Source organism: Pteronotus mesoamericanus, unplaced genomic scaffold, assembly GCF_021234165.1.
Source record: "Pteronotus mesoamericanus isolate MK-2021 breed Mesoamerican mustached bat unplaced genomic scaffold, CSHL_Meso_final scaffold_31, whole genome shotgun sequence".
Lineage (NCBI taxonomy): Eukaryota > Metazoa > Chordata > Mammalia > Chiroptera > Mormoopidae > Pteronotus > Pteronotus mesoamericanus.
In genome coordinates, this window is record NW_026555312.1 from 34,979,925 (window position 1) to 35,003,110 (window position 23,186).

General features: G+C 41.7%; 1 protein-coding gene across 1 annotated transcript in view; it reads left to right on the forward strand.

The window, feature by feature from the left end:
• Positions 1–23,186, forward strand: part of GCC2 (GRIP and coiled-coil domain containing 2) — a 99,353-nt gene that overhangs the window by 67,573 nt on the left and 8,594 nt on the right. The window contains exons 20-21 of the mRNA XM_054592012.1: positions 4,363–4,557; positions 5,864–6,003. Of these exons, the coding sequence (XP_054447987.1) occupies positions 4,363–4,557; positions 5,864–6,003 (335 nt within the window). The remainder of the gene's footprint in view (positions 1–4,362; positions 4,558–5,863; positions 6,004–23,186) is intronic.

The window sequence follows — 23,186 nt, forward strand, 5'->3', positions numbered from 1 at the left end:
TGCCCCCACCGATCTGCACACTCTCTCGCAAGCCCCATCGGTTCTAACCTGTGGGAGGCCTTGCCAGCCCGCGCGGGTCCACACATGTGCTCGCCAACCCTAGCCGGCCACTTGGCGCGAGTGTGCACGCCTGCACTGGGTGGTTTTGGGCTGTCTATTGTGTGCTTTTCAGCTTTTGGCTCTTTAGGGGTGTGGCTTCTTCCCACACAATGGGGACTACGGAAAGGAGGAGTCGGGACTCCCCGGTTCCTCTTCCTGTTCTTTCCCCAATGCCTCTGTTTCCAGTCTCTGCTCAGGGGTCTCTGTGCAGTTCTGTGACCCCTTCGGCCAAGGATCCACCACTTGTGCGGAAGGCGTTTCAATGGCGGGCAGTCTGTTTCGCGCACGCCCCGCTTCTGCCTCTTTGGGGGCACGCTTTGCCTGCCCAGAATGGAGACTACAGCATGGGGAGGGAGTCGGAACTCCCCGGTTCCTCCTCCTGTTCTTTCCCCAACGCCTCCATCTCTCCGCAAGGCTCTCAATGCAGCTGTGTGACCCCTTTGGCCAGGGATCCTCTATTTCCTCCAGCCAGTCTGCACTTAGCCCCCCAGCTCACACGCGCACAAGCTGTGTGCGGAGCACCCAAAGGGAGGTTAATTGATTCCCTTATGCCTGAGCGAGATGGTAGCAGCAGAGCGGGAGGTGCGTTATCACCGGGGCTCCACCAGCCGCCGTCTCAGTTCTCTTCACAAAGTTTTTCTCTGGTTTTTCAAACTTTTCCCAGGCACCAGCCCACTCTGCTGCCAACTCTGCCCAAGAGATCAAGGAGGGTGGCTGCCACTGCAATTTTTGCGTTGGCCCTTTGAATGTCTCTTTGCCTCCCCAGCCACCTGACTCTGGCAGAGAGTGCCCCTAAGCTTTTCGGGGTTGCGTTTTGTCTGTATTTTCCTGGTTTTTACTGCTGTAGTTTAGAGGTCCCTGTTTATGATTGAGACCCCGTTCTTCTCGGGGGGAGCTAACTGGCCGTCTCAATGTCCCTCTGGTGCTGGTGCCCGTGGGCACCCAGCCCACCCTCTCGAGCCTCCACCACAATTCTCACCCGCTGGGATGTGTGAGAGTTGAATCCACTGTGTGTCCGTGGCTCCAAGGCTCCTCTCCCACTATCGTTCCATTGTTTTCCAGGTGATTACTCTACTATTTAGTCGCAATTCCAGTTTGGTCTTGGGAGGAGGATGTCAGCGTGACTCCCATTCAATCCTCCGCCATCTTTTTTCCCTCATTTTGTTATTTAGAATCCATGTATGAGTGAAATCATATACTTGTCTTTTTCTGACTGGCAATGTCACTCAGTATAATACTCTCCAGGTCCAGCGACGTTGTCACAAAAGGTAAGGTTTCATGTTTTGTTACAACCAAGTAGTATTCCATTGTGTAAATAATTGTACCTTAGCTGTTTTATCCACTCATCTACTGATGGACACTTAGGCTGCTTCCAAATCTTGGCATTTATAAATAACACTGCAATAAACATAGGGGTGCATATATTCTTTTGAATTAGTGTTTCAGATATCTTTGGATAAGTTCCCAGAAGTGGAATCTCTGGGTCATAAGACAATTCCATTTTTAATTTTTTAAGTAACGCCATATTGTTTTCCACAGTGGCTGCACCATTCTGCATTACCACCAATGGTGCAATGAAGATTCCCTTTTCTCCACATCCTCACCAACAATTGCTATTTGTTGATTTATTGTTGATAACCATTCCATCTGGTATGAGATGGTATCTCACTGTGGTTTTCATTTGCATTTCTCTGATGATTAGTGACTTTAAGCATCTTTTCATATGTCTATAACCATGAGTTTGTCCTCTTTGGAGAAGTGTCTATTTAGATCTTTTGCCCATTTTTTAAGTGGATTATTTTACTGTTGTTGAATTGTATAGGTTCTTTATAAATTTTGGATGTTAACCCCTTATCAGATGTATCATTGGCAAATATGTCCCCCCATTCAGTGGATTGTCTTCATTGTGTTGATGTTTCCATTGCTTTGCAACAACCTTTTAGTTTGATGTAGTCCCATTTGTTTATTTTTTTTCATTTGTTTCTTTTGCCTGAAGAGGTAGAAAAAATATTGCTGGAAGAAATGTTTGAGATTTTACTACCTGTTTTCTTCTAGGATTTTTATGGTTTTGAGTCTTACATTTAAGTCTTTAATCCATTTTGAGTTTATTGTTGTGTACATTGTAAGAAGGTGGTCTAGTTTCTTTTGTTTTTTTATTTGCAGATACCTGTCCAGTTTTCTCAACACTATTTATTAAATAGACTATCTTTACTCCATTGTATGTTTTTGCCTCCTTCGTCAAATGTTAATTGACTATAAAGGTGTGGGTTTATTTCTGGGCTTTCTATTCTGTTCCATTGATTATATGGCTTTTTTCATGCCAGTACCATTCTGTTTGATTTCCATGGCCTTGAAGTATAGTTTGATAGCAGGTAACATGATTCCTCCAACTTTATTCTTCTTTCTCAAGATTGCTGTGTCTATTTGGAGTCTTTGGTGGTTCCATATAAATTTTTGAAATATTAGTTCTAGTTCTGTGAAATACGCCATTGGTATCTAAATAGGAATTGCACTGAATCTATAGATTGCTTTGGATAATATGGACATTTTAATGATGTTAATTCTTCCTATCCATAAACAGCATATATATCTCCACTTATTTGTATCTTCTTCAGTGTCGTAATTGTCAGAGTACAAGCCTTTACATCCTTGGTTAGGTGTTTAATTCTTTTTGAAGCAATTGTAAATGGGATTGTCTTCTTAGTTTCCCTTTCTGATAGTTCATTATTCATGTATAAAAATGCACCTGATTTCTGGATATTTATTTTGTATCCTGCAACTTTACTGAATTCACTTACCAGTTCTAGTAGTTTTTGATGGAATCTTTAGGATTCTTTATACTCAGTATCATGTCATCTGCAAATAATGACAGCTTTACTTCTTCCTTTCCTGTTTGGACGTCTTATATTTCTTCTCCTCTGATTACTATGGTTAGGATTTCCAGTACTATACTGAATAAGAGTGAAAGCAAATATCCCTGTCTCATTCCTGATTTTAAGGGAAACACTTGTAGTTTTTTGCCCATTGGGTATTTTGTTGGCTCTGGGTTTGTCATATATGACTTTTATTAGATTAAGGTTATGTTCCCTCTGTTCCCACTTTGCTGAGAGTTTTTATCATAAATGGGTGCTAGATTTTATCAAATGCTTTTTCTGTATCTTTTGATACAATCATGTGGTTTTTATCTTTCATTTTATTTATGTGGTCTATCATGTTTATTGATTTCCAGATATTGTACCACCCTTGCATCCCCAGAATAAATCCCTAAGTATCAGCTATATACTTAATACTGTTTCCCATGGAAGAATGTCACCAGGAAATTGGAGGTTATAAGTCACTTGTCAGGGTCAGAGACCAGCTTCAAGAAAATTTAACATATGCCATGCATCAATACAGGAAGTAATCAGCCAGAGAAACACTGGTTGCAAAAGAGATTGTACTCTAGGAATCAGCAGTAAATAAGCAGTTAGCAAATATCACAAATCCAGAAAAATGCCCCAACAAATGTACCCCGAGGGCTAATGTTTGAAAGGAAATGAGAGGCAACTTTATGGGTGTTAAAAGACCTGGGTTAGAATTCTGGTCCCTAAATCAGCTATGAGACCCTGGGAAAAGTCATTTAATTTCTCTGAATTTCAGGTTTCTTGGGATTAATAAAATAATTTGTTTAAAAATCTCTTACTAACCATATATTTCTATGCAAGTGTTCATTACCAGCAAGCAGGAAAGCCTTGCCCATGAATTATGACTGACTAGTTCCATGCCCTTGATTCTTCCTGCCTGAACACTGCAGAGTGAGCAGACAATGGTAGGAACCAGTAGAGGTAAATGTGTAAAGGTAGTGCTCAATAAGAACATCTGCTGAACAGATGATAGCAAGTGTGTTGTGTCAGAAAGTATGCAGCTATCTGAAATAACTAATCCTCAAAAATAGCTGAAATCTAGTTTTAGAATTTCTACCAATATGAACTCTTTATATTGTGAATTTTGTGTTATCTAATAGTTTATCTTATCTAGCTAGTAACAATTAATGTGAAGCTTCTACTGAAATGACTTCAGTGGTTAAAAGTCCAGTAACCAAATTTTTGGTACTGTTTTTAGAAATTCTCTTTTACACACCATTTACTTTTTTTCCTATTCTGGTTCTTTATCATATCATTTGACATCCCTAGGATTATTTTAATTTTATGGTATATCTCTGTTAATGCTAAATTTACCAATTTTGAACACTCGCTTCCCCTTTTTAAAAAAAAAAACTAATAGGCCCAGCTTCTTCCCACCAACCTGTGAAGAACCTTCGAGAAAAGAGAAACACGGACCTCCCCCATCTGGACCTGCATTGTGTAACCCGGGAGGAGGGAGAAGGAATGGAGACAACTGATACAGAGTCTGTATCTTCCACGGGCACTCACATGCAGTCCTTAGAGCAGCTTCTTAATTCTTCTGAAACTAAACTTGGTATGTTTCTCTGCTTAATTGTTTTTCTTGTTTAATTCTGTTTTGGTTTATTAGTATTACTCTTAAGTTATAAATGCTTCTTTTATCTACTCCTGTAAAATTCCTTTCAGTATTCCACCCCTGTTCAAATGGAAAACTTTACTGCTGGATGAAAGAATTTTAAAAATTATTTATTTTATCTTTTATTTTATTTACTTTTATTTTATTTTATTTTATTTTTATACTTGATGTTAGGAAGAGGGGAAGGGAGAGGGAAGAAGAGGGAGAGAAATAGCAATGTAAAAGAGAAAAATCAGTCGGCTGCTTTATGTATGCACCCCAGCTGGGGACCAAACCTGCAACCCAGGCATGTGCCTTGACTGGCAATCAAACCTTTGACCATTCAGTTTGCTGGATGACACACAACCAGCTGAACCCCTCCCCCCATTTTTTTTTTAATTAAAATTAGTTCAACCATAAGCTTGAACCAGAAACATGTGGTTGGACATTCTATAGTGGTATTAGAAAGCATGATAAATATTCTCTTACCATTCCAAGAAATAATTTTATTCCTCTTGATGAAGTAGTTGTGCCGAATTTGCATTCTTAAATAATAATGAAGTTTTGGTATATATTATTCTTACCTATAATGAATACTAATGTTCATAATTCAGGAGGAATCTTGTCTTTCTGAAGTTTCCAGATCTGGAGTAGTAAACACTGTATCCACAGTCATTGATTATGATGTGGGTGAAAACTGCAATCATGGTTCCTTCAAATGAAGTTAATAGTGGTGAGAGATGGAGGTACCACTGTACAGTGACAGTAGACCCCAGAATTGGACTTGACTTTGTGATTTTGCCAAAATTACTTGTTGACTCTGAACTTGTTTTGTCATCTGTAAAATTTGAATAATGATGCCTACTCTGCCTCATATAAAATTCTTATGAGAGTCCATGATAGAAGTGATGAGTAAATGTTAAGACTTTCTTTATAAGTAAAATGACACAAGCTCTTGGAACATTAATAGAGGAGGATGGGTGCTAAAACTAATAAAACAATTTACAAACAAAAGCCTAACAAATTGCAGAATTGGGTCTCATAGAGCTTATATTCGATTAGATTACATGCCGTACAACAGAAATTGTCTTATTTGTGTTACATTCAACATGTAGCTTTTTAATTGTGTTGTGTTGACCAGAGGGATGGCAAAGAATGGAGCTATGTAATATGGCAGGGTAAACTATATATCCTAAGATATTTGTCTTATTTACAGTCTTCATCAGTAATCCTGATTTTGAAAATTAATTATTGGAACATTTTGTAGAGTCTCCTTTGTGGCATGCTGAATTTACCAAAGAAGAATTGATGCAAAAGCTCAGTTCCACCACAAAAAGTGCTGATCACTTAAATGGCCTGCTCAGGGAAACAGAAGCAACCAATGCAATCCTTATGGAGCAAATTAAGGTAAGGTCCCAACGCTGCTAATAAGAAAATACGCCAATTTGGGTTTCTTGGCCCTCTTCACATATCAGATATATCCATAACATCTTGATTCTTAATGGTTTTATGTTCCTGAAATCAAGAAATATTAATTGCTTTTATATCTCTTATATAAATACTATTTTAACTCCTACTTTGTCAGCAAAACTGTAATAGATTTAAAAATTAAATGTTCAGAACTCATTATTCTACATTTGCTTAAATAAAACTTAAATAGGCCCCAGGCTGAGTGGTTCAGTTGGTTGGAGCATCATCTTATACATGAAAAGGTTGTGGCTTTGATTCCTGGTCGGGGTACATACAAGAAGGCCGTCTATCGAAGTGTCTCACATCAGTGTTTGTATCGCATCCTCTCTCTCTAAAATCAGGGGTTTTTTTCTTTTAATTTCTTTCTTTTTTTTTTTTTCCTAATTTTTCACATATATTTCTCTTCATTTACCTGGCACAACTTTCCCCTGCCTCATGCACCCCACCTTGCCCGCTCAACCCTACTCCACCTTGGATTCGTCCATTTGTCCTTCACCCTTGTTCCTTGATCTGACCCGTCCCCTTCTCCTCCCTGCGACTATCCTCCTTCCTTCCCTCCATCCCTTCCTCTTGTCCCCATCGGTTTCTTCTTTTTTTCAGTGTTGCTAGTCTTATTCTCCTTGCCTGCTTGCTTTGCTGAATAGGTTCCACTTATTGGTGAGATCATATGATATTTGTCCTTCCCTGCCTGGCTTATTTCACTTAGCATAATGCTCTCCAGTTCCATCCATGCTGTCACAAAGAGTAATAGCTCCTTCTTTCTGCTGTGTAGTATTCCATTGTGTAAATATACCATAGTTTTTTGATCCACTCATTTACTGATGGGCATTTAGGCTGCTTCTAGCACTTGGCTATTATAAATTGTACTGCTATGAACATTGGGGTGCATAGGTTCTTTAGAATTGGTGTTTTGGGATTCTTAAGGTATAGTCTCAGCAGTGGAATCACTTGGTCAAAAGGGAGTTCCATTGTTAGGTTTCTGAGGAAATTCCAAACTGTTTTACACAGAGGCTGCGCCAGTCTGCATACCCACCAACAGTGTACTAGGGTTCCCTTTTCTCCGCAACCTTGCCAGAGCCATTGTTTGTTGATTTGTTTATGATGGCCATTCTGACCAGTGTGAAATGGTATCTCATTGTGGTTTTAATTTGCATTTCTCTGATGGTTAGTGATGATGAGCATCCTTTCATACGTCTCTGGAGACGTATGTCCTCCTTGGAGAAGTGTCTGTTCAGGTTCTTTGCCCAGTTTTTCATTGGATTGTTTGTCTTCCTGGAGTGGAGTCATGTGAGTTCTTTATATATTTTGGAGATTAAACCCCCATCTGAGGTATCATTGGCAAATATATTTTCCCATACGGTTGGCTCCCTTTTCATTTTGCTGATGTTTCTTTAGCCATGCAGAAGCTTCTTATTTTGATGAAGTCCCATTTGTTTATTGTTTCCTTTATGTCCATTGCTGTATAGGACATATCAATGAAAATATTGCTGTGTGGGATATCTGAGAGTTTCCTGCCTATGTTGTCCTCTAGCACTTTTATGGTGTCGCGACTTATATTTTAAGTCTTTTATCCATCTTGAGTTTATTTTTGTGTATGGTATAAGTTGGTGGTCGAATTTCAACTTTTTGCATATAGCTGCCTAGCTCTCCCAACACCATTTGTTCAAGAGGCTACTTTTACTCCATTTTATGCTTCTGCGTCCTTTATTGACTATTAATTGACCATAGAGCCATGCCTTTATTTCTGAGCTCTCTTCCCTGTTCCACTGGTCTATGTGTCTGTTCTTATGCCAGTACCAGACTGTTTTGATTACAGTGGCCTTGTAATATAGTTTGAGGTCAGGTATTGTGATCCCTCCTACTTTGTTTTTCCTTCTCAAAATTGCTGCGGCTATTTGGGCTTGTTTATGGTTCCATGTGAACTTTTTAAATGTTTGTTCTATGTCTGTGAAATACAACTTGGTATTTTAATAGGGATTGTGTTGAATATATAAATTGCTTTGGATAGTATGGATATTTTGATGATGTGAATTCTTCCAATCCATAAACATGGTATATGCTTCCATTTATATGTCTTCCTTAATTTCTTCACTGTTGTATAGTTTTCTGCGTACAGGTCTTTTACTTTCTTGGTTAAGTTTATTCCTAGGTACTTTATTTTTCTTGTTGCTAAAGCAAAGGGAATTTTCTTCCTGATTTCTGATTCTGATACAAAAATGCCTTCAATTTCTGAATATTGACTTTGTATCCTGCTGTTTTGCCAAATTCATTTATTCAGTCGAATAGTTTTTTGTAGGAGTCTATGGGGTTTTCCATGTATACTATCATGTCATCTGTAAACAATGACAGTTTTACTTCCTCCTTTCCAATTTGGATGCCTTTGATTTCTTCTTCTTGCCTGATCACTCTGGTTAACACTTCGAATACTATGTTGAATAGAAGTGGTGAAAGCGGACATCCTTGTCTTGTTCCCAATCTTAGTGGGAAAGCTTCTGGTTTTTGCCCATTGACTATGAGGTTGGCTGTAGGTTTTTCATATATGACCTTTATTACGTTGAGGTATGCCCCCTTTATTCCCACCTTGCTGAGTGCTTTTATCATAAATGGGAGCTGTACCTTATCAAATGCTTTTTCCGCATCTATTGATATGATCAGATGGTTTTTGTCTTTACTTTTGTTTATGTGAAGTATTACATTTACTGATTTGTGACTATTGAACCATCCTTGCATCCCTGGGATGAATCCCACTTGACCACCATGGTGGATGATCTTTTTAATGTATTGCTGGATGCGGTTTGCCAATATTTAGTTAAGGATTTTAGTGTCTATGTTCATCAGCAGTATTGGCCTGTAGTTTTCTTTCTCAGTTGTGTCTTTATCTGATTTTTGGATTAGGATGATGCTGGCCTCATAAAAAGAGTTTGGGAGTCTTCCTTCCTCTTGGGTGTTTTGAAATAGTGTGAGAAACACAAGGGTTAGCTCTTCCTTAAAAATTTTCCAAAATTCTCCTGTGAAACCGTCCAGGCCAGGGCTTTTTTTGTGCTGGCAGGTTTTTTATTACTGCTTCAGTTTCCCCAGGTGTTATCGGTCTGTTCAGGCTGTCTGCTTCCTCTTTATTCAGTGCTGTAAGGTTTTATTTTTCTAGAAATTTGTCCATTTCATCAAGGTTTTCAAAATTCTTGGCATACAATTGTTCATAGTAATTTCTTACAGTCCTTTGTATTTCTGTGGTATCAGTTGTTGTTTCTCCTCTTTCATTTCTGATATTATTAATTTGGGTCCTCTCCCTTCTCTTCTTGATGAGCCTGCTTAGAGGCTTGTCGATTTTGTTTATCTTTTCAAGCAACCAGCTCCTGGATTGGTTGATCCTTTGAATTCTTCTTTTGGTGTCTATGTCATTCAGTTCTGCTCTGATCTTGATTATTTCCTTTCTTCTACTCACTCTGAGCTTTGTTTGTTGTTGCTTCTCCAGTTCTTGGAGCTATAGGGTAAGGTCATTATTTGAAACGTTTATCTTTTTTATGTCAGCCTGTATTGCTATGAACTTCCCTCTCAGGACTGCCTTCACTGTGTCCCAAAGGTTTTGGACTGTTGTGTATTCATTTTCATTTGTTTCCAGAAACTGTTTGATTTCTTCTTTGATCTCATTATTGACCCATTCATTGTTTAATAGTGTACTATTCAGTCTCCATGAGTTTGAATGTTTTTGAATTTTTTCCTTGAGATTGATTTCTAGTTTCAATCCCTTAAGTCTGAGAAAATGCTTGTTATGATTTCAATTTTGCTGAATTTGTTGAGGCTTATGTTGTGCCCTATCATGTGGTCTGTCTTTGAAGATGTTCCATGTGCATTTGCAAAGAATATGTATTTTGCTTCCTTGGGATGAAAGGTTCTATAAATGTTAGTTAAGCGCATTTGATCTAAAGTGTCATTCAGTTTCACAATATACTTGTTGATTTTCTTTTGTTTGGAACATTATCCATTTTTGACAATGCAGTGTTAAAATCCACTACTATCAATGTGTTTCTATATCTTTCTTGAAATCCACCAAGATTTTCCTTATATGTTGGGGTGCTCCTATGTTGCATGCATATAGGCTGACAATATTTATGTCTTGATGGAGTCTTCATTTGCATATTATAAAGTGTCCTGGGTCTCTTTTTATGGCCTTTGTTTTGAAATCTATTTTGTCTGATACAAGTATTGCTACCCCTGCTTTTTTTTCCTGTCCATTTGCTTGGAATATTTTTTTTCCAACCCTTTACTCTCAGTCTCTGTAGGTCCTTTGTTCTGAGGTGGGTCTCTTGTAGGCAACATATGTGTGGGTCATGTTTTCTTACCCACGTGGCCCCTCTATGTCTTTTGATTGGGGCATTTAATCCATTTACATTTAAAATTATTACTGATAGGAACTTACTCATTTTTTCCCTTAGTACCTGTGATCCTCTCTCACTCTTTTTCTTTATCTTCTTGAAGCAGTCACTTTAGCATATCTTGGAGAGTGCTGGTTTGGTGGCGGTGTATTCTTTTAGCTTTCTTTTGTTTGGGAAACTCCTTACTTCACTTTCCATTTTAATTGAGAGTCTTGCTAGGGAGAGCAGACTTGGTTGCAGGCCTTTGCTTTTCACTGCTTGGAATATTTCTTGCCACTCCCTTCTCACTTGTGTTTCTGTTGAGATCAGCTGCTAGCTGTATCAGGGCTCCCTTGTATGTTACTACCTGTTTCTCTGCCTTTTAGCTTCTCCCTTTGTCTTTGATATTTGCCATTGAATTATGATGTGTCTTGGAGTGAGCCTCATTTGGTTCCTGTTAAATGGGACCCTCTATGCTTCCTGGACTTGCGTGACTTTTTTTTCTCCTCCAGTTAGGGAAGTTTTCCATCTTTCAAACAGGTTCTCTATCCCTTGTTCCTCTTTTCCTTCTGGTATCCCTATTATACGGATGTTATTACATTTCACATTGTCCTGTATTTCCCTCAATGCCTCTTCATTCTTTTTGAGTCTGTTTTCCTTTTCTTGCTCTTTCTGAGAGCTTTTTTCTACCTTGTCCTCTAGCTCAGTGATTCTATCCTCTGCTTCATCGAGCCTGCTTTTGATTTCTTCTGCGTTCTTCAATTCAGAAATTGTATTCTTCATTTCCTCTTGCCTGTTATTGATAGTTTCTATGACTTTTTTCATGCTGATATAGTTTGCAGTAAGTTACTCATAGTTTCCCTGTAGTTTTTGGTAATTCTCTTTGAGCTTCACTGAGCTTCCTTGTAACTCTTGTTTGGAACTCAATATCTGATCATTGACTTGCCTCTATTTCATGTAGTTCTCTTTGTGGGGATTCCTCCCATCCCTTCAAGGAGGGGGAGTGTTTTTTTTTTCTCCCCATTATTTGTGAGACTCTTCTTTTTTGCCTCTGCTTATTAAATTGATCTGTCTTGACTTCCTGACTTTGTGTATGAACTTCTCTGGTAGGATACTGCCTTTTCTTTCTTTCTTTCTTTCTTTCTTTCTTTCCTTTCTTTCTTTCCTTTCTTTCCTTTCTTTCCTTTATTTCTAGATCTGCCTCTGATGATGTCAGCTGTTGACCTCATCTGAACTTAAGCAGTCTTAAGGAGACTTCCAGGAATCTACTGTCTGTGTCTGTCTCCTCCAGTTGTTAACCTAGTCACTCTGCCCTCAGCAATCAGGGCAGGGCAGAGTCCCTCCTGTGGGCAGGGCTGTTGTGTTCTTTCATGCTGCTGCTACTCAGGAAATAGTTTGCCTGAGCAATATACGTACTGCCATATGGGGAAGGAGTAAGCACCGGGGTCCCCGCCGGCTACTCCCTCAGTTCTCTCCCCAACGCCTCTGTCACCAGGCTTTCCTCAAACGTCTCTAGAGCACTCTGCGTCCCCATTAGCCAGGGACCTACTCTCTGTTACTGCCATTCTATACTCAGCAATTGGGCTTCCCCAATCCTTGGCCAGGCTGAGCCACCTGGGGACAGGGCTGTTGTGTCCCTTCACAAGCTGCTGCTCCGGGAAAGTGGTCTGTCAGAGCAAAATGGCAGCTGCAGAATGGGACACGAGTCAGCACCTGGACCCCACCGTCCACTCTCTCTGTTCTTTCCCCCAAGCCTCCTTCTCCAGTGTCTCCTCAGGCAGTTCCAGCCCACTCTGCCCCCACCTCCGCCAGAGCCCAGGGAAAGTGGCTGCCACTACAAGTTTTTGTTTTGGCCATTTAAATGGCTCCTTGCGTCTCCAGCCCACTGTCTCTGGCAAAGAGCAACCCTGCTGCTTTTTGGAGCTGGCTGTTATCTGTGTGCTTTTTGTCCTCTGGTGCTGTAGACTGGACATCCCTGCCTGTAGTTTGGACCCTGCTCTTCTCAGGGGGATCCAACTGGCCGTTCCACTATCCCTCTGGCGCTGCCACCAATGGGTGCCTATTCCATCTTCTCAAGCCGCTACCGCACTCCTTACCAGTTAGGCTGTGCTAAAGCTGATTCTTCTGTCTGAGGTTTTAAGGCTCCTCTCTCACTATTGTTCAGTTGTTTTCCAGGTGATTTCTCCACAATTTAGTTGTAATTCCAGGTTTGTCCTGGGAGGAGGTCAGTGTGACTTCCACTCACTCCTTCGCCATCTTGAAGTCCCTCTCTAAAATCAATTTTTTGAAAAAAATATGTTTGAGTGAGGATTAAAAAAAAAATGAGTATGGGTCTGAAACTGGAGGGCAACTGAGGCTGAGGCTCATGCTGCCTGCCACCACTCAACCAAAAAGCAGAGATAGGGATTGGATTATAATTGCATTTTTTTTTTTAATAACAGAGGCCACACACCTGAGAGGGTAGCAGGTAAAAACCCTAACATCCACATTCTGCTTGAGTTTTCAGAAGTAAGTTTATATAAGGGAAACGCGGGAATCTGGGAAGAGGAGATTCCTAGGGGCAGCTCAGAGGTGCCCCATTCCCTTGGGACTAGGAGAAGGAAAAGCTGAAAGGCGGGTTGAAGCTTTTTCCCAAGCTCCCTTTGTTCAGCTATTCTCTCACCATTTAAATTGTCATTCCTCTCTTCCCCTGACACCTGTGGTTTATGGCCTTTGCCAGTGCCACCACTCTCTCAGCTTCAAGGAGAAGTGTCAAAGGAAGTCTTTGATAAATGTCTTTATTACTAGGCCTGTACCATGATGGTCAGCCTCCAGATTCCTGGTGGCTGGATGCTCCAGGGTTGAGGTCAGATTAAATGTATCTGTGTTCTTTTTTGTCAACTGTTACTGTAAAAGATCTCAGCCAGAACATAAGGTTTAAATATACACTTGATTAATTGGTTATAGACTCTGTTAGTAATTATCTAAGGTTATTATAGGGTTATCTTAGGGCTCTGTCAGATCCTTAAATTTTAAAGATAAACCATGGAGCATGTCTTATTCAGATCATTCTGCTGATATTTATGGCACTAAACTACTTTCACAAGTGACAAAATGACATAAGAAGCTTTGCCTTCTTAGAGGTACCAGAAACATGTAGGTAGATTGTGGAGCAGTTGAGGACTACACAAATGAGATATTTTTACTCTGGCTCAATGATATATCAACTCTCCAAATATATCATACTATTTACTGAGTAGTTCTAATGAGCCAGGACCTGGGTTTTACAATTATTTAATCCTCATAATTGTTAGCCAATTCATGGAGTTCACCTTGGGATACTCCATTCAAAAAAGGAGAAGTGGTTGTTGCAAGGTAGTTTTATTTACTTGCAGCCAGGGATTTATATCCAAAGCTCTGTCTTTCAAAGGGAAGTTTAACCATTGTGTTGCTGTTGGGCACAGGTAACCAGGTTCTTGGTGATCACAAACAATGAATTGAACTGAACACACAGAGAGTATATATAGCAGAGAGGGAACAGATTGATTAAGTTAGTACACTCAACAGAACATGGGACTAGGTCAACTCCAAGCAGAAATTCACCCTCAGTGGTCGGAGGGATTCTGTTCTTACAGGACAGATATTTCCTAGCTAGTTTTGATGGACTTTTATTGTGCATTTAAAAGTAGTTATATCACTTTTAAGTGACTGCACATGCGGTAGTCACTTACGATTTTCCTTGATTACCCACCAGGGGAGGGGTGGCTCCCATAATGCTAATTTATTATAATGAAGTAGGTGTCATTTAGCACCTTCTGTGCAGATGCAGTCATGATTCACCATGATTCACTACTTTTCCAGAAAGCGGGGACAACCAGTGTTACAACAGGGTCTCTGTCCTCTATTGATATCCCTTGTCTTAGTCTGGGACACCTCTGGAGTTTCCTCCCTCCTCTCTCCTGCCTCAGCTTCCTCCTGAGAGATGTGGTTCTCAAAAATCTTTTTGGAATTGTTGAAAGACAAAGATCATTCCTCTGTAATTTCTTCCGGCTTAGACAGGGCAGCAGTCCCTCCCTATCAAGAGCCACAGAGCTCTCTCTCTATTCTGTCTAGGGGTTGAAGAGGAACTCCTGAGGCCATCACAGATGCTGTATGTTGGTCAGCTTTAACATCATCCTTAGGGATTGGTTGGAAACCCTGGAGTATCATCATTTTGATGTGGAGCTGCTTTAGTCTAGAAAATACAAATTGAACAAGTAAATTAAACAAAAAGGTCCTAAAAGTAGTAAGAGCAGCAATGTTATTAAGGGACCTAGGAGGAGGAGTAGCCATGTTAAGCTAGGGAGCCAGGAGGTCAGGGTATCCCTAATTCCTTGGCCCTGTTTGTTGTATTTACATAGCCACTCTGCCTGTTCATAAATTTTCCTTATATTTTAACCATTCTGGAGTTATTTACCTAGGTGCAGCATATTTTATTGATAACAGCACATATCCCACCTTGTTCTGCTAGAAGATAGTCAAGGGCAAGGTGGTTATCCATGACTACACTTGCTACTGAGTCTACTGATCTTGATAGTCCACCTGGAGTATCAGTGATATCTTTGGAGACTGCTTCTGTAATCTTAGTGAGTTCCCTCAGAGTGGCCTCATGGTAGGCGAAGCCTCCCCGGGGGGCTGCAGCAGCTATGATAACAGCAGCTCCAGCTACTACTGAACCAAAAGCTCACTTTTTCCTGCTGAGAGACTGACTTCCAGGACTCTGGGTTATGTTTATATAACCCTTGGGTATTGCCTTGAGGTGCCAACGTCCCTAAGGTACAGTCACACCTATGTTTAGAGTTGCTGAGCTGTGTATAAGCGATAGCTTCTTGAAATTCTGAATGGTCTGTTACCTGGTTATTAGGAGTTCCACACAGCTAGACAAGGCCCAGGGGTGCTGCAATAACTGTGGCATTGGTGGAGTTATATTTGATAAGGACTTATGGCAAGGGGGAAGGACAATCCTTAAGGGGGTTTAAGCTATTTCCCTGATCTTCCCCTCCCACAGGAGACGGTAGAAATTTTGCCAATACCCCTTGAAGGGGATGGCTGAATTTTCAACCAACATATTCTATAGTATCGATGATATCTGCATTATGCATTTTGTCAAAGCACATATGGGTACTATTAGGAATGCAGTTAGAATCATAATTCAGGTAGCATACTGTATGTGACCAATTCAAAGGTTTGAAAATTTCTCCCTCAGAAAGGTTCTCTAGAGAGCTGGAACTCTGGGTTAATGGCCCCAGTATGAGTATTACTATAACATGGGGTGCATACTATAGTCCTGTCGCACTTAAGTGAGGTTGGAGTAATGAAATGACTTTAATTCTAGTGGGGTCATACGGAAGCACACAGAGGGTTCTGCTCCCATTGGTCTCTTAAAGAAAAAGAGGAACATGTGTAACTAGCGGAAAAATTTAAAGCATTAATTAAGGATTCATTAGATATTGGGTAGGTTTCTATATGAGTATTATAGCTGGAAGGAGTTTCTGGGTTAGAATGACATAGCCAACATTGGGCCAGATTTCTCTGACTGCTAAAGTTCAAGAAGCATTTCCTAAAAAATTTTCATCCCATTCAGGGTGTCAGTAAGTAGAGAATGGTTAATAGAAACAACAAAGAGATTTTCATTTCAGACACTCATAGATAGGATTCCACCCAGAAGGAAGTAAACAAGCCTTCATACAGAAGACTGGCACTAATAGAAAGATTCCAAGAAGGGTAACTATCCAGAACAATGGTGATTTTTGTACATCATCATCAATCATTACTTATCTTTTAGAGCTTCCTCCTTTGGAACAGAAACCAGAGATCCTCCAGTGGCTCACAGGTATAGTCTAGGCTTTGAGAGTCCAGCTGGTCCTATGCCAGATCTGGATCAGTGGGAGCTGGCTTTACCCTGGAAATATGAACCCAGTTACCAACCCCTAGAAGTTGTATAGCCATAAGGATGCTCAAGACTACCTGGTAGGGCCCTTTCCATTTAGGGTTGAGTTGGTCTGCTAGTGACCCCTCCTTCCAAGTTTTAAGGAGTACCCAAGTCCCTGGAGATAGTTTGAAAGCTCTCTTTCAGGGCTGGTAAAAACCTTGTTTCCATATTCCTGTAAAGCTCTCTGCACTTGCCCTAAGTTTATAATATACTTAATTGCTTGATGGGTCTCTGTACCAAATATTAGATCTAGAGTTAAAAAGGGTTGGCTATATCGCATTTCAAATGTTCTGAGCTTAGTATTGGCCTTAGGGGAGGCCCTAATTCTCATGAAGGCTGTAGTCAGCAACTTAGCCCAGTTCTCAAAAGTTTGATGACAAAGTTTTGATAATGTTCTTTTTAAAGTTTGATTTGCCCGTTCTACCTTTCCAGAGGACTGCAGTCTCCAAGTGGAGTGGAGTTAATATTTTATGCCTAGAGCTTCAGAGACTGCTTGAATGATCCCAGAAGTGAAGAATGGCCCATTATCACTTTGTAGGGATCGTAGGAGACAAAATGGGGTATTATTTCCTTTAGGGCAGCAGTCCCCAACCTTTTAGGCACCAGGGACCGGTTTCAAGGAAGATAATTTTTCCATGAAGGGGGTGGGGGCAGGGGACAGGAGGCAGAGCTCAGGCGGTAATGTGAGTGAAACTTCTTCGCTCCCTCGCCCACAGTGACAGGAGGTTCACTTCTTGCTGTGCAGCCTGGTTCCTAAAAGGCCATGGACCAGTCCTGGTCCACAGCCCAGGGTTGAGGACCCGTGCTGTAGGAGAGCTTTCGCTACTTCTGCGTCCCTCTCTGTTCTTGTAGGAAGAGCCTCAATTCATCCAGTAACGGTATCTATCAGGACTAGCAAGTATTTCTATCCTCTACATGGAGGCATTCTGGTAAAATCAGCCTGCCAGGCCTCTCCCAGATAGGTCCCTCTTTGCTGAATAGGTTCTATTAGCAGGGGCAGGAGTGGCTTTTGCCCAGGGTTATTGTAGGCACAAAGACTACAAACCTGGCAAATATTCTTTATGGTAGTTACTATTACCCTGCCTATGAATAACTTACTAACCATTGTCATGGTAGCTTCCTTCCCAGTGTAGAAGGAGTCATGCAGAGAGCCTTTAAGAATTTCCACTGGGAGGCCTGGGGAAGGAAGAACCTCTGGCCAGTATATATCCAGCATCCTTCATGGACACCTCCTTGCTCCAAAGCCCAAGATATTTCTTCAGATGTATAGTTGGGCTTGATATCTAAGCCACTTAGGGAGAATAAGGTCATTTTTTTTGTCATTCCCTAGTGCCCCTTTCCTTGCTTCTTGATCTGCCGTCCTACTTCCCTGGGAGATAAGGGGACATATCCTTCTGGTGGCCTTTGCAATGCATGACTGCCACTTGCTCAGGGAGCTTAACTGCTTCCAACAGATTTAGTATTTCTGGCCCATGATTAATGGGGGAATTCTTAGCAGTTAGGAGCCCTCCTTTTTTTCCATATGGCAGCATGAGCGTGCAGAACAAGGAAGGCATATTTGGAGTTTGTATAGGTATTAACCCTTTTTCCTTGTAGGATAAGAGCTCAGGTAAAGGCTATAATTTCAGACTTTTGGGCCAAGGTCAAGCGTGGAAGGGTGTCGTGCCTCGATGGTGTTATATAAACTAACTATGCATATCCTGCCTTTCGCTAACCATTCTATGCAACACTGCTTCCATCAGTGAACCATTCTTTATCAGGGTTTTCTAAGGGTTGGTCTAGCAAGTCAGTCCTGCTGGAGTGAGTAAGATTAATAATATCTGAGCAGGAATGGGTCAAATCTGCGGATGGTTCTGTGGTCATTAAAGAGGCTGGATTTAAAGTATTACAGGTTTTTACACTTACTTCAGGATTGTCCAGTAGAAGGGCTTCATATTTGATCAGTCCATTTCCTGTTAGCCAGAGATGTCCTTTCATTTATAATGAAACTCCTTGTACCTGATGTTGAGTTAAGTACTCTAACTTCTGAGAGTTAATTGAGCAGATTCCTTGGTTAGCATGGCTGTGGTTGCAACTGCTCTTAGATACAGAGGCCACCCAGTTGCTACAATGTCTGGCTTTTTAGAGAAATAATGCAGCTGGTTGAGGTTCATTCCCTAGTTGTAGGACTAAGACCCCTAAGGCTGTGTATAGAGAGAAAGGCTTGTTTACATTAGGGAAGAGTAAGGCTGGGGCCTGCTTGATTTTATTAAAAGCCTGATCGTATTCCTTTTCCCAGATAATGGGTTTGGTGTCTGGCCTTTTAGTACCTTTGTACAGATGTTTGGGAAGTAGTCCAAAATTGGGGGTCCAAATCCTAAAGAATCCTGCCATTCCTAAAAAGGAACTAAGCGGCTGTTTTATAGCAGGTGGAGTTAACTCAGTAATGGTTTTAATTCTCTCCTGTGATAATTGCCTAGATCCAGGAGTCAAAATATACCTTAAGTGATATACTCTTTGTTTGGTGATCTGAGTCTTCTTTTTTTGATACCCAATATCCTATTTCAGCTAGGAAATTCAGAGTCTGGATGGTATTTTTATTGGAAGTCTCCTTTGAGGGCCTGCAGATTAGTATGTCATCTACATATTGTTAAAAAGCTCCACCTTGTAACTGTAGCTCTCTAAGATCCTTTTCTAATACCCTAGTAAAGGGGTGCAGACTGTCCCTGAACCCTTGCAGCAGTACTGTCCAAGGGTATTGCTGATGTATCAGCGTCTTTGGATCAGTCCACTAAAAAGCAAATACTGAGAGTCAGGATGCAAAGGGATGCAGAAGAAGGCCTCTTTAAAATCCAACACTGAATACCACTGAACATTGTCAGGTACCTGCGAGAGCAAGGCATAAGGGTTAGCTACTGTTGGATGTAAAGGGACTACTGCTTTATTGACTAACCTTAGATCCTGGACTAACCTATACTCTCCAGTGGGTTTTATCACCAGTAAGATGGCAGTGTTGCAGGGGGACTGACAAGGAACTATGAGCCCATGTGGTATAAGTTTAACTATGCTAGGCTGCCACCCTTCCAAAGCCTCTTGCTTAATAGGATACTGCTTCCTGTCAGGATAATCTGACCTGGGCTTTAACTAGATTTTAACTGGTAATGCAGTCTTTGCTCTTCCCGGAACTCCTGACTCCCAAGCTAGCAGGTTTACTGCGTCCAGAACCAAACTTGAGATCTCCTCCTGGTTTTGACTCCTACTGATTATAGTGACCTTGCTTAACTCAAATGGCTCTTCAGGAAACAACAAGATGGTTCCCATTTGGGCTAAAAGGTCCTGACCTAACAGAGGGATAGGGTCGGAGGAACAATCAAAACGGAGTGTTTGAATATTTGACTCTCAAATTGGCAAGGGATAGGGAGTTTGTAGGCCTTAAGGTTTCCTTCGACCCCCATTATCTTAGCTGATTTGGAGAAGAGAGATCCAGAGCAAGAGTTAAGGACAGAGTAAGTGGCCCCAGTATCAACAAGAAAGTTGATTTTCTTACCTGTCACATCCAGAGTTACCCGGGGCGCCTCTGTAGAGATGGGAATATGAGTGTTCCCTAGGGCCAACCTGTTCCCTGGACACCCTTAATCCTCAAGAGTAGCCCTGGCCTTGGGTGATGACCCCTTTCCACTCTGGGAACGGGGGCAGTCTACCTTCCAGTGCCAGGCCTTGGAACTGATGTTCTTGCATAGAGGACATGGTCCCGGAGGGGGTTGAGTGCCATTCTTTGTCCAGTGTCCTGGGTGCTTACACTTATAACAGGTCTGATCCTTTCACCCCTGATTCATTTGAGGCCTCCCTGAGCTTCCCTGGTGAGGCTGGTTTCCACCAATAGCACTAATAAAGGCTAGAACAGAGAGCTCAACTTGCCCTTTCATTCTTTCCCTGTTTTCTTTTCTCCAAATCCCTATTGTTAACGACCGAAAAGGCCATATCCATGAACTGGCCTAGGGGCATCTATGGGTCCATTTGTAATTTCTGAAGCTTCCTGCAAACATCAGGGACAGACTGGCTTATAAAATGCTGTTCTATTAAGATTCAACCCTCCAGGGAGTATGGATCCATGTTTGTATATTTCTAGAAGGCTTCTAGTAGTCTCTTTCTGAAGGGAGCCAGGTCCCCTTCCTTGCCCTGGGTGATTGATTTCCCTAATCTTTCCATAATTAACACATTTCTTGATGCAGTTTCTCATTCCTGCCAGTAGACAATCTATCATTGCATCCCTACTCCGGATTCCCACCTGAGTATTATATCCCCAGTCAGGATCCTGATCTGGGCAGCAGGCTGGTTAGTGCTGGGCACGTGGTCTGCATGTTTGTGGGCCTCCTCCCAGACCTGCTGTTTCTCATCTGGGGAACAGAAGGTGGTCAGAATTATGAACAAATCCCTCCATGCTGAAGGCTAAAGTAAGTTTGGAAATTACAAGTGTAATGCAAAGGGTCCTCCTAAAAAACTCCCTAGCCTGTTTTTACATTGTTGTGAATCAGTTATAAAGAAGGGCACTTGTACCCTTATAGTGCCTTCAGTGCCTGCTACCTCCCTCAAGGATAAGAGTGTAGGAGTGGTAGGGAGATAGATAAGAAGCTCCATTCTTAGTATGTCCCACTGGGCTGAGTTTTTCCTCAGGGTAGGCCGTAGAGTAAGGTGGTTGGGGAGGTTGATCCTTCTGAGGGAGGAGCAGAGGCTCCCAAACTCTGGGGTCCCCTTAATTCCCCCAAGAGACAGGTAGGAACGAAGGAGGATACCTTCTAATTCATCAACACTTGGGCCCATAAGCTCTGTCCAGGTGGGTCCAGAGCAAAACAAGGAATCTCTGTACAGAGCCATATAAGCCTGCACATAAGGAATGTCAGGCCATTTGCCTTCCCTCTGGCAACATAAATCTAACTGTGGTATAGTATTATAATTCTTGTTCCTGTTCTCAGACCATCTCTCCATCCCCTAATTTATACTGGGGCCAAGCAGTGTTACAAAAAGAAACTAATCTTTTCCTTTTTAAGATTTTAGGGTCAAATTTATCCCAATTGCTAAGAATGCAACCCAGTGGTGATTTGGAAGGGATGGAAGGTATGGTTCCCATCTCGACTGCGCAATCCTAAGGAGAAGGAAAAAAAAACACATACTCCCTTGCAATCTAAAGACATCTCTCTTTTCTTGGCTCAGGAACTGTCCTAGTGGGCCACAGGGCATCCCCCGGGATCCTGCCAACCTACCAGATGTCTCTGTCAAAAGAAATCCTAGTGAGTGCTGGCCGGCAAAAATCTAAAAGACTTGAAAAGATCACCACAGTCTAGCTTTGTTTCTTTTCCTATGTTTAGTTTGGAGGTTCCAAATTCCCTGGACACTCCCCACATAATTCATGGGCCTAGTGAGTGTCCAGGCTGCAAAAAACTGTAAGGAAGGAACCACTCCAGCATCCTTGAGCAATTGCCTATAATCCTAAAGACCCCAGACCCACTACTCTACTCTATCCAGGTAGCCTGAGTACATATCCATTCCTGTATTCTCCATCTGCGGAGACCCTCAACTTCCTATAAGCCTTCAGGTCTGGAGCAAAGGAGGTTTCTTACTAGCAAGGTAGTTTCTGGCCCCATAAACCGCCAAGAGGGGTACTAAGATGACCTTATTATACAATGACCCTTTTCCAAATCACAAAGTCATGTGGGCGTTCTTCTATCTAATTTTTCCAGAGCTTTAACAAATTATAAGAAATTGGGTCTGAAATTTCCCCAGAGGGGACCTCAAGAGGTTTCTAAAGGTCCCCCCTTCATACTAGAGGTGGATCTTATAGAAGGAAGACAGTCTGAGAGAAGTTCAAATACTCCTGCAGAGGCATGTAAACCATTTTAGAGTTTCAGATTCAATAATTGGGTAAGACTGGTTCCACGTGGCCATTTCTGGTAACAAATGACCAGCAGGCGCCTGTTAGGAGTTCTGGCCAATGTTGTTCTTTGCAGTGATCGTATATACATGCCAAAGATGGGAGTGGCTCATTCTTGCAACTGTACTTAGTGATAGGACTATGAGTGACGCGGATATAGATACTCTGGGTACAAATGCAGCAGGAACCTTTACTGCATAACAGGCAAGCGGGGTACAGGCACAGGTATAAAGGCCAAAAGTCATCAGGGGAGGACAAGCGTAAAGGACTACCTGTGGGCCTGACAAGGAGACTGCAAAAGGAAGTCATAGCGCAGACAAGGTGGTGACTGATATCCCCTATGGAAGGTCAAACGATGCCTATGAGGGACTGGCTGCAGGTTGGGGCAGTGTCTTGCAGTTTGCACAGCGTGCCTGACCGGTGTGTGGACATTTTCTTGCACCTGGCAGGGGCTAAAACTAACACTCCTATTACAGGTGCCTTCAAGTGGCCGGCATCCTTGTGGCTTTTAACTGCCTGACCCATGCCCACAATTGAGCAGCTGACCTTCCATCAGGGAACATCAGACTCACCAAAATGGAATAGAAACATACAATCAACTAGATGGCAATGGAAAGGGGACATCCCCAGGCACTGGGGCAGCAAAGGGGGCTTATCACTCCAGCATCTTCTGGCAGTGGCTCGCCAAAAACTGAGCAGATGGGCACAGGTAACCCAGTTCTTAAGGATCTCAAACAATGAATTAAACTGAACACAGAGTTTAGAGCAGAGAGAGAGCAGATTTATTAAGTACACTCAACAGAACATGGGAACAGACCAAATCCAAACAGAGATTAACCCTCAGTAGCTGGAGGGATTCAGTTCTTACTGGGTAGATATTTCCTGGCTAGTTTTGGTGGGCTTCTATTGT